Here is an 11100-nt window from a genome sequence, read left to right on the forward strand (position 1 = left end):
CTAGCCCCCGAACTGGGGCGCCTCCTCCCACCCCCGCCGCGTAGGCGTGCGCGGTTGGTGCTGGTCAGTGTTTCCACTCCCGTCACCAGGCCTCCTCACGCCGACGCCCCGAATGGTTTCCCAACCTCCCCGAGGAAGCGCGACCAGCGCGAAGTCACAGATCGGGCGCTGTCTCCCTCCCGGCGGCTCCAGGGCCTCGGGGCGGGGCGGGGGGCGGGGCGGGACTTCACTGACCCCGCCCCGCCTCCCGGTCCCGCCCGACAAGGAAAGTGCGTTGCGTGGGCGCCGCGGCAGGGATCTTAGAGCCCGGAGCGCAGAGCTGAGCCGCGCCTCGTGCGGCTGACCCGGGGGTGAGTGCCTCCACCGGGTGTCAGGCCTTGCTGGGGGCCACAGAGGAGACTAGGAGGAGGAGGAGGAGGAGGAAAAGGATGATAGGGTGTTACAGCCATTAACAACTTCTGAGGCCAGCTCTGCAAGGCCTGGTGGTGCTCAGAGAACTTCTCTGCTGTGCTTCCCCGGAGGGAGGGACCCATTCTGCGGACGAGGAAACTGAGGCCCACCCAACTAAGAAGAGGCAGAGCTAGAGGCAAGCGGGGTCGTTGGACTCCAGAGCCCACCAGTCCGGGATGGAGGAGGTGGCAGACCCGCTCCTCCAGCCCATCTCATCATCGTGAGCCAGGGGCTCAGAGGAGAGAGCTGGAGGGTTGCCTAAGGAGTTGGCCTTAGCGTCCAGCCTCCCGAAGGACCAGGGGGAGAAGGGCACGGAGTGAGGAGTGGGCCACAGGCCCAGGCACCTTCACTTGCTCCTTAAACAGGACTGGGGTGGCCCCTGGTTCGGGCAGGGGCCGGGGAGGATGAGGGCTAGGTTGTGGGCCACAGAAGGGGTCTGGCCAGGTCCCTACACACTTGTGCCCACCATAGCTGGTCCCACCCAGGGAAGTGCCCAGGCCCAAGAGCCCTGTAAGTCAGAGCCACCAGGCTGGATTTGCCACAGCTGCTGCACCCCCTGGGTCCCCAGACCTGGCTTCCTACAAGCCCCCATTTGGCCAGCCCGATCTTTTGTGGTGTCCAGGGCAGGGAACATATATTGGGCCCTCACCTGAGCACATTGGGCGCTGGGACTTCCAAACCTGCAGCCCCAGGCCTGGCTGCTGTCTGACTTGGGCACCTGCAGACTATCTACCTGATCTTGGACCTCACCTCTCCAAGTCCCAGTTGACCCTGCTGTAAAACAGGGCTACAGTGCTCTCTCGCTCTAGGATTGCTGTTAGTTTAAAATGAGGTAGTGTGGATGAAGGGATCACACGGGGGCTCTGGTTGTTTTTGTCATCTCCCTACCTGGGTCCTGTCTCTGCTGGGGGTGGCCAAGTCCCTTTTACCCGAAGAGGAAGTGGAGGCCCTGAGAGGGCACCAAGGTCACACAGCCAATCACAGCTTGGGCAGGGCTTCAAGCCCTGGTCCCCGAGCCTCTCCTACCCACCTTTCCCTGTCCAGGGCCCAGCCCTTCTGCAGCCTCGGGCCACTTCCCTCAGCATTGTCTCCTCTCTGGGGCTGGGGACGGGGCTGCATTCCCTATTTAGACTTAAGTAAACCAGGCCCCGGGGGGAGGAAGTGACCAGCTGCACAGGCTGCAGTCGGCCTAGACAGCAGGCGGGGCACTCTGGCGCCAAACCTCCACTCTTTCAGTGGGGCCCTAACGCATTGATGCCTGTCTCCCCTTCCCCCCAGTTTGAGAGCTAAAGAGACTAAGTTCCACAGAGGGGAAGTGGCTGGCCCCAGGCCCCGAGACAGCAGCAGTCACAGAGTGCTGGCTTGTGGGCTGGGCATCTGCAGGTCCCATTGGAGGCCACCCTGGCCCTCCCCTGCCGGCGTTTGAGCAAGGCCCCGCCAGGCTCTTCCGGCCCGTTTTGCAATTACCACAGTTTCACTTTCAATAATTTCGACATCTGGGAGGCTGCTCCCACCCCTCCTCATAACAGCATCTGTCAGCAGCCCAGGCCTCAGGGAAAGGTCCCCCGGTCATCAGGTGTCCCCCAGCAGACCTCTGTGCCCTCACTGAGCCCCTGGGGACCCAGTGGAGACCCCCGCCACCCTCAGCACACACAGACCCGGCAGGGAGGGAGCAGGGCTCCCGCTGCCTGTGGGGACAGGCCCAACCTCAGCCTGGGTATCCTTGTCAAAGATGCTCCCTGGGATAGAAATACAAGGGTTCATGGCCAGGGCGGGCTGTGGCAGCCAGGAGGCCCACTGCTAGAGGTGACCCTTGGCCTGGGGTCCCAAGGATGAGTAGGACGCAGGGCAATGGCAGGTCCTGGGAGCAGAGGCCAGGAGGGAGAAGAGCCAGCATTGCCAGGAGCCAGCAGGGGTGAGGAGCAGGGGTCTCGGACAGGGCAGAGTCAGCTAGGAAGAGCTTAACGTTGGGCTTTGAGTCAGGTGGTGGCATCCGCTGTGCCAGGCTCCTTATTTCCCTGTCTGTCAGATGGGGGTGGAAGCAGGACTTGCCAGGATTGTGTGAGCTAACAGGCACTGAATTCCTACCGGGTCAGGAATTGTCTGTGACCTGCCCCCGACTGAGCCCCCACCTCCTGCCCGCCCCACAGGACGATGGGCTCCATGTTCCGGAGTGAGGAGGTGGCGCTGGTCCAGCTCTTCCTGCCCACGGCTGCTGCCTACACCTGTGTGAGCCAGTTAGGCGAGCTGGGGCTCGTGGAGTTCAGAGACGTGAGTGCGGCTGGCTGGGACACGTGTGTGTGTGGGGGGGGGCTTGCCCTTTAGTGTCCAAGCTGGTAGACCCTCTTGTTCCATAATGACCCCCAACCCTGCTTGCATCCTGCAGCCTCGGCCGTACAATACTCTACTCTTAGGAAGGCCAGGTCTACTCACTTCTGAGGCCACCCTGCCCTGGTCTGCATTCAGCCAGACCTGGGCATTGCCATGCTCTCCTCAGAGGATGTGGGGTCTGGTCTGCCTCCAGCTGGGCATCTGGAAGTTCACGGTGTTCTTAGCACCTTTTGGGGGAGGCAGCTACAGCCTGAGGGGAGCCAGGCCTGGGGTGGGGACCTCCCTGGCTCCCTCCCCAGAAATTGACCCCTCCACATGGCGATCACAGCTCAACGCCTCAGTGAGCGCCTTCCAGAGACGCTTTGTGATGGATGTTCGGCGCTGCGAGGAGCTGGAGAAGACCTTTAGTGAGTTGGCCCCAGGGCTACATCCCAGGCAGGCTTCCTGGAGGAGGTGCCCGTCGAGCTTGGTCTGAAAGGGAGAATCCTGGTCACCCAGGTGGAAGGCAGAGAAGGGAGGTCCAGGACAGGCCCTGCAGAGCCAGAGCAGGGCAGCTGGGATCTGTGCGGTGCTCTTGGGAACAGGGCAGCCTTGGGCGAGCTGAGCAGAGAGCCTAGGCCAGGGCTGGCTTGAAAGAGGCCTTGAATACTGTGCGAGGGCCTGGGAATTCGTCCTATGGAGCCATCGTGATTTCTAAGCAAGAGAGAGGCAGGGACAGAGTTTTCTCTTCTGTCGATGGACTAGAGTGGGCAGAGGCCAGGATCTAAGGTCAGGTGCCCGAATGAGCAGCTCCTTCTTAAACCTGGGCAGGAGAGGGACCCCTGCCTTGGCACCTGGAGGAGCCTGCAAGGTGGGAGGGTCAAGCGTGCTTGTGTAATGGTTTGATAGCTTGATTGATAGCTTATAAGTGATGAGGCAGGTACTGTGTGGGCCTCCATGCAAACTCTGATTCCATGGCCTGCATTGCTGGGGCTGGCCTGCTGAGAGGACCTCTGTGGGTCCCAGGCTCTGGGCTGCACAGTGGCCCAGGGAATGGAGCGGGAGAGCAGACCTGTGAGGATGGAGGTTTCGCCTGGGGTTTGTCTGGGGATCTGGGACACAGTGAATCAGTTAACTGGTGGCCAGTGGAGTTTGGGGTGGCATTTGGGGTCCCCTGAACAGTGGCCAGCCCTTGGTTAACAGTGGACATTAGCTGGTGGTGGCCTCCCCTGACGCCCATCCCTCTGCACCCAGCCTTCCTGCAGGGGGAGGTTCAGCGGGCTGGGCTGGCACTAACCCCGCCTGAGGGAGTGCTACCAGCACCCCCGCCCCGCGACCTGCTGCGCGTCCAGGAGGAGACGGATCGCCTGGCACAGGAGCTTCGGGACGTGAGAGGCAACCAGCAGACCCTGCGGGCCCAGCTGCACGAGCTGCGGCTCCACGCGGCCGTGCTCGGCCAGGGCCACGGCGCCCCGGTCAGCTACAGCCCAGGCAGGGCGCACAGGGGGAGGGGCAGGTGCCGGACCCCATTTGGACCAGGGCTTATGGTGCCTCTTGGCTCCTAGGTGGCAGCCACCTACACAGATGGGCCCTCGGAAAGGAGCCCCCTGCTCCAGTCCCCGGGGGCGCCGCACGAGGACCTCAGGGTCAAGTAAGTGGGGGCGGCTTCACGCTCTTTCTCCTCAGCCACAGAGGCCCTGACTGCTGGTGCCAGGCCTGGCCCAACTTGGACTCCTTGTCCAGTGCTCTCCCTCACCCTGCCTCCACCCCCAGGCCCAGAATTTTCCTTGCTCATGGGGGTTTCTCCTCTCTGGCCCTGCATGGTGGGCTCCTGCCTTGTCCCTGGGGGCAGGGCCAGTTTGCCTGGCCGACCATCCTGAGCAGGACGGGGCTGTGGAGTGGTCTGCCGGGCTGAGGTTGGGGGAGGTAGAAGCAGCCTCTCAGCCCTGTCTGTCCTGGCAGCTTCGTGGCAGGTGCCGTGGAACCCCACAAGGCCGCCGCCCTGGAGCGCCTGCTCTGGAGGGCCTGCCACGGCTTCCTCATCGCCAGCTTCAGGGAGGCGGAGCAGCCGCTGGAGGACCCGATGACAGTGAGCAGCGAGCGGGCTGGGGGGACCCAGGCTGGGGTGCATGCTGGGCGAAGCCGGGACTCCAGGGTAAATTGGGCCTTGCTCCGGCAGGGCGAGCCTGTGACATGGATGACCTTCCTTATCTCCTACTGGGGCGAGCAGATCGGCCAGAAGATCCGCAAGATCACTGACTGGTGAGCCCCCTGGGAGTCTGGCTGCCCGCTGCTCTTGTGTCCAGCCCCCTGCCTGTCCCCTGCACTGAGCCCACCCTGTCCCTTCACTGCCCCTGCCTTTCCCCTGCACTGAGCCCACCCTGTCTCTGCACTGCCCCTGCCTGACCCCTGCACTGAGCCCACCCTGTCTCTGCACTGCCCCTGCCTGACTCCTGCACTGAGCCTGCCCTGTCCCTTCACTGCCCCTGCCTTTCCCCTGCACTGAGCCTGCCCTGTCCCCTGCACTGTTCCGTGAGCTCCTTCTAGACTCCGCCGGGACCCCTGGCCTCACCTCATGTCACCGCCCTCCCTGCCAGCTTCCACTGCCACGTCTTCCCGTTCCCGGAGCAGGATGATGCCCGCCGTGGAGCCCTGCAGCAGCTGCAGCAGCAGAGCCTCGAGCTGCGGGAGGTGGGCGCCCATGGCCTGGCTGCTCCCCGTCCCCCGCGCCTCCTGCACCCCCGCCCCAACAACCCCCTTTCTCCCCATCCCCTGTGCCTCCTAACCCCATCCTGCTCTGGCCTCAGGTCCTGGGGGAGACGGAGCGCTTCCTGAGCCAGGTGCTGGGCCGGGTGCAGAAGCTGCTGCCACCCTGGCAGGTACAGATCCGCAAGATGAAGGCTGTGTACCTGGCCCTCAACCAGTGCAGCGTGAGTGCCACGCACAAGTGCCTCATCGCCGAGGCCTGGTGTGCCACGCGCGACCTGCCCACCTTGCAGCAGGAGCTGCAGGAAAGCTCGGTGAGCCTGGTGGGGTCCCTGCTCCCCGCCCCCACCCCTAGCTGCCAGGTAGCTGCCTGTTTCTGTCTCACAACACACGTCCCATTGCTTTGCCCAGGGCACCCCCTCCCCCGGGGAGTCCACCCTGATGGGCCTAGCTCAGCAAGCCCCACCCCCTCCCCGACTTCCCAGAGCCCCTGAGGTGGGCTGTCACACCCTTGCGGCTGCACTGGGTTTTAAGTGAGAAACCGAGTTCAAATCCAGACTCTGCAGCCACTGGTCCTGTGACCTGGGGCTGACTGGAGGGAGCCTCAGGCTCCTCATCTGTAAAATGGGTACGATAAACCTGCCTCCAGGAGTTGCTGTAGTGTGAACACACCACAGATTGCCCAGGCCTAGTGGGTGCTCACAGGTGCCAATGAGGCTCCCTCCTGGCTACCTGGATGAGCAGTAACATACTTCTACTTCCCAAGCGACTGTGGTCCAGCTGACCTCTGGCTCTCCTTAAATCCCCTGAATGGGGGACTGGTGGTCCTACTTCACACAGAGGGGAGGGGCTGCCCCAGGTCTCAGTGAGCCTTCCCAGCGAGCCCCCTCTGGGCTCCACATCTCCATCTGGGCCTGGCTGGGGGATCCGAGGGTCCCTGAAGGCCCCCCCATCAGTCTCATCTGTCTGTCTGTCTGTCTGTCTGTCTCCGGCCTGCCTGCCGGGCACCCCAGAGCGAGGCGGGTGTGAGCGCCGTGGTTCACCGCATCCCCTGCCGGGACATGCCCCCTACGCTCATCCGCACCACCCGCTTCACAGCCAGCTTCCAGGGCATCGTGGATGCCTATGGTGTGAGCCGCTACCAGGAGGTCAACCCCGGTGAGCGCCATGGCACCCCATAGCCCCGCCTTGGTGGAAGCCCGGGAAGGCGGTATCCATGCTGGGCCTGTCCCACCCTCTGGAGTGGAGAGGCACACTCCCTGTCACTCCACTGCTCTCAGGGCCCAGTGCTTTGTGTTTAAACCCCGCCCCCCACCTCCCACCTTGTGAAGCTCGCAAGGGGGCTGGCACAGGCTTGCACAAAGAGCAGCGGCTCTGCAGTAGGAATGGGCCAGGTTTGAGGTTCAACTCGCCTACCTTGATAAGTTGCTTAGCTTCTCTGAGCCTCAGTTTTCTCACCTGTAAAATGGGAATCACAGTGCAGACTCAGCACTGGGAAGGTAATCAATCATCAGGGTTGGCAAACCCGCAGGCCACGGGCCAAAGTGAGCCTGCGGATGTGTTCTGTTTGGCCACACTGTGTTTTTGAAGAAGTTTGAATTGGGTGCTGTCCCAGAGCCTGGACTCGGGGCCTCCATAGCATCTGGTACAGAGATGCGCATTCCTCCTTGGGGTCCTAGTTGACCGTAGGGGCCCTCTCCCGCAGCGCCCTACACCATCATCACCTTCCCCTTCCTCTTCGCCGTGATGTTCGGCGACGTGGGCCACGGGCTGCTCATGTTCCTCTTTGCTCTGGCCATGGTGCTGGCCGAGGACCGGCCGGCTGTGAAGACGGCGCAGAACGAGGTGAGGGCGCGTGGGGGCTTGGCGGGCAGGGTGGGGTGGGCCCAGGCAGGCCCTTCACGGCCACCGTCCCCAGATCTGGCGCACCTTCTTCGGCGGCCGCTACCTGCTTCTGCTCATGGGCCTGTTCTCTGTCTACACTGGCTTCATCTACAACGAGTGCTTCAGCCGCGCCACCGTTATCTTCCCCTCGGGCTGGAGCGTGGCGGCCATGGCCAACCAGTCTGGCTGGAGGTGAGGTCTGCCTGCCTGCCTCACTGCCCCGCTGCCCCCTGGGTCCCCGCTGCCCCCGGTCCCCGCCTCCCTGAACACCCTGCCCACTGTTCCCACAGCGACACATTCCTGGCTGAGCACCCGATGCTTGCCCTGGACCCCAATGTCACCGGAGTCTTCCTGGGACCCTACCCCTTTGGCATTGACCCTGTGAGTCCTAGCCGCTAGCCATGGGTGCTGCAGGCAAGCGGGAAAGCAGCGTGGTTTTGGGGCAGGAGGCACGGCGCCCCAGACAGACGAGGGGCCTCCTTGTTGGGCCCGCAAAGCAGAGAGGCATGTTGTGGTGATGGCAGCACTTGGTCGCTGTGGAGCCCGCTCTGTGCCGGGTGCTGTTCTGAGCCCTTTATGTGCAATGACTTTATATTTCACCCTCCTGACGACTCCACGAGGAGCCCCCATTTTTACAGACGAGGCAGCTAAGACACGGGATTACGTGCCGAAGGTCACCCAGTTAGGAAGAGCTGGGGTTGGGCCTGGGTTGTCTGTGCTCTTAACCAGTCCCCTCTGCTGCCCCCTGGGGGAGGGCAGGTGACGGATTGTGCTGAGGCCCCAAAGGGAACAAAGAGGTGTGTGAGAGTGACAGGGGCAGGGGGCCCCCTGCATGACACCCGCCCCTCCTGCCACCCCAGGTCTGGAGCCTGGCTGTCAACCACCTGAGCTTCCTGAACTCCTTCAAGATGAAGATGTCTGTCATCCTGGGGGTCACCCACATGGCCTTCGGGGTGGTCCTGGGAGTCTTCAACCACGTGTGAGGGCCTGTGCTTCATGGGCGGGGGTTCGGGGGCCAGCAGGGCCAGGGTGGTCTGGTGACCCGGCCTTCCTCCCGCCCCAGGCACTTTGGCCAGCTGCACCGGCTGCTGCTGGAGACCCTGCCCGAGCTGGTCTTCCTGCTGGGCCTGTTCGGCTACCTGGTCTTCCTGGTTGTTTACAAGTGGCTGCGCGTCTCCGTTACCGGTGCTGCCTCAGCCCCCAGCATCCTCATCCATTTCATCAACATGTTCCTCTTCTCCAGCAGCCCCACCAATCGCCCACTCTTCCCTGGGCAGGTGGGCTGGGCCAGGGGGAGCGGGCTCACATCCATCACGGGGCCCCGTGGTCAGTGGGCCACTCGGAGCTGCAGGCTCCTCATCTGACAACCAGGGATGCAGGCCTGAGGCCATGAGAAGGGGAGGTGCAGGGACAGTGTGAAGCTCCCAGAGCGGGAGGCGCTGTGGGTGCTGGAAGCCTGTGGCCCTTCTCTCCGAGGAGGCCTTGCGGAGCAGTGATCTAGGCGCTGCAGGAGGAGCAGACTGGGCTCCCTGGGCCCCCGTGAGGCGTGTGGCCCAAGCTGGGTGTGCGGCTCACAGGGGACCCTGACGCGAGCACCTTCCCCTGCAGGAGGTGGTACAGGCCACACTGGTGGTGCTGGCTCTGGCCATGGTGCCCATCCTGCTGGTCGGCACGCCCTTGTTCCTGCGCTGGCAGCACCTGAGGAGGAGGAGGCTGCGTGCTGGCCAACAGCTGGTAGAGGCGGGGTGGGGGGGCATGCAGTCGGGGGGCTGTTGGGGAGGTGGGCCACCGCCAGGCTGAGATGCCCCTCCCTTGCTCTCGCGGGCTCCCCAGTGGCTGTGCACGGGTAGTATGGGGCAGTGCGGGCCCCACCTGGGGCTGGGGCCCGCTGATGCCCCCGCCCCACTGTCCCCGTCAGGATGAGGACAAGGCTGGGCTTCTGGACGCGCCCGACGCACCTGTGGCCAACTGGGGCTCTGATGAGGAGAAGGCGGGGTGCTCGGGGGACCAAGAGGAGGCCAAGGTGGGTGTGGTGCCTTTCTGAGTGGGGGCTGGCTGCAGGCCTGGCTTGGCCCTCACTGCTGCCCACTCCGCCCCCACAGTTTGTCCTCTCCGAGGTGCTCATGCACCAGGCCATCCACACTATCGAGTTCTGCCTGGGCTGCATCTCCAACACCGCCTCGTACCTGCGCCTCTGGGCCCTGAGCTTGGCCCATGCCCGTGAGTGACAGGGCCACGGTCAAGTCCTGACTGCCCACCCCCCACCCCCTCCCAGCTGCTGGCTGGGTGGCCTGCGCCGGTCACTTCTCTGGGCCTCAGATCCTGAGTAAAGTGGGGCCATCAGAGGAGGTCCCCTGTTGGTCCCACAGGAAGGGGCCTTCAGGCTGCCTGGGGACTGGGTGGGCACCCCTGGTCTCCACTGCCCCCTTTTTCACCCACAGAGCTATCGGAGGTCCTGTGGGCCATGGTGATGCGTGTGGGCCTTCGCCTGGGCCGAGAGATGGGCGTGGCAGCCGTGGTGCTGGTCCCCATCTTTGCTGCCTTTGCCGTCCTGACCGTGGCCATCCTACTGGTAATGGAGGGGCTCTCGGCCTTCTTACATGCCCTGCGGCTGCACTGGTGAGCTGCTCCCCTGGCTGGTCCGGGCAGCACGGGCAGGGGTGGGGGACCCTCCCCTCACCATCTCTCCCTTCTCACCCCAGGGTGGAGTTCCAGAACAAGTTCTACTCAGGCACTGGCTACAAGCTGAACCCCTTCACCTTCGCTGTGGAAGAGGAATAGCGCCCACCCGTGGCCATGCCCACGGCCCCGGCCCTTAGCTTGCTGCAGCAGGAAAAGAAATAAAGAGGAGGAAGACCCAAGACTGTATCTTGGTCCTGTCTGGAACGCCAGGGGCGGGGGAGGCTGGCGTGGCATCGCCCTGGGCTGCAGGCTGTGAGCCTTTTGGCTTCACGGACCCCCGTGCCAGCCCCTATGCCTGTCTCATACCCAGCTTTGCAGCTGAGGTTGGTGTAGGTTATGGGGGATGGGAGGCACTGGTCTAGGATCTGAGAAGTCAGGGAGGACCCATGAGCACACCTTCAATAATCCGACTCTTGGGGTGAAGGACCAAGAAGGGATGTTTCCAGCACATTCTAGCTCGGGATGAGTGTCTCCCCAGGCTGGGCCAGGCTAAGTGAACTTCCCATCCTTGGTGGTGTGCAAACTGGCTGTAAGCAGACGTTCAGGACACTCTGGGTGTGCAGGGTGGTGCCTGGCGTGAATCGACCAGTATCCCCACTTGCTCATGCTGGCGCTGGCCCCAGGCACTCAGGATTCTCTGAGGCAGAAAGCAGCTTGGGACATGCGAGTCTGACCCAACACTTCACACTGGGGGAGCAGTGGTGTCACACACACCTGAGGCCATTCTGCAGGTGGGCAGAGGCTGTCCAGGACAGCCCCGAGGGTAGAGGGGCCTGTGTCCCCATCACCAGAGGCCACAGCCTCTCGTCTCCCTGGGCGGGCAGTCCTGTTCCGAGGCTGTACTTCAGCTGGTGGGGTGGGGGTGGCACCCTGCAGCTCTTTGTGGCCTGGGTCCGCTCACTGGCTGGGAGGCAGAGCCACCACTTTGCAGAGGCTTTGTTCTCCAGCTGAGGAGCTGCAGTTCTAGCCGGACACCCCAGGAACAAAGGCCACGTTGAGGTCAGGGACGCCCTGGACAGTGAGCTGGGTAGCCTGGCCCCATCACTCTGGCTCTCACCTGGCCAGCTG

The 11100-nt window shown here is 63.5% G+C and overlaps 1 protein-coding gene across 3 annotated transcripts; it reads left to right on the forward strand.

Moving 5' to 3' along the window:
* The first annotated feature begins 243 nt into the window (after window positions 1-243).
* TCIRG1 (T cell immune regulator 1, ATPase H+ transporting V0 subunit a3) lies at window positions 244-10211 on the forward strand. Of its 3 annotated transcripts, none has more exons than XM_019654674.1 (20): window positions 244-350; window positions 2601-2721; window positions 3110-3188; window positions 4015-4235; window positions 4326-4411; window positions 4723-4849; window positions 4940-5022; window positions 5358-5451; window positions 5568-5780; window positions 6480-6624; window positions 7172-7311; window positions 7385-7542; window positions 7641-7731; window positions 8211-8329; window positions 8414-8627; window positions 8959-9084; window positions 9269-9373; window positions 9453-9570; window positions 9792-9969; window positions 10053-10211. In XM_019654674.1, exons 2-20 carry the CDS (start codon window positions 2605-2607, stop codon window positions 10129-10131), a joined length of 2493 nt encoding a protein of 830 aa, XP_019510219.1. In that variant the 5' UTR covers window positions 244-350; window positions 2601-2604; the 3' UTR covers window positions 10132-10211. The 3 variants fall into 3 exon arrangements, with proteins under 3 accessions (XP_019510219.1, XP_019510220.1, XP_019510221.1); XM_019654675.1 differs by lacking the exon at window positions 244-350 and adding an exon at window positions 459-586; XM_019654676.1 differs by lacking the exons at window positions 244-350; window positions 3110-3188 and having other exon boundaries at window positions 2644-2721.
* Window positions 10212-11100: the final 889 nt, after the last annotated feature.

The sequence above is a fragment of the Hipposideros armiger genome, unplaced genomic scaffold (assembly GCF_001890085.2).
Source record: "Hipposideros armiger isolate ML-2016 unplaced genomic scaffold, ASM189008v1 scaffold_228, whole genome shotgun sequence".
Lineage (NCBI taxonomy): Eukaryota > Metazoa > Chordata > Mammalia > Chiroptera > Hipposideridae > Hipposideros > Hipposideros armiger.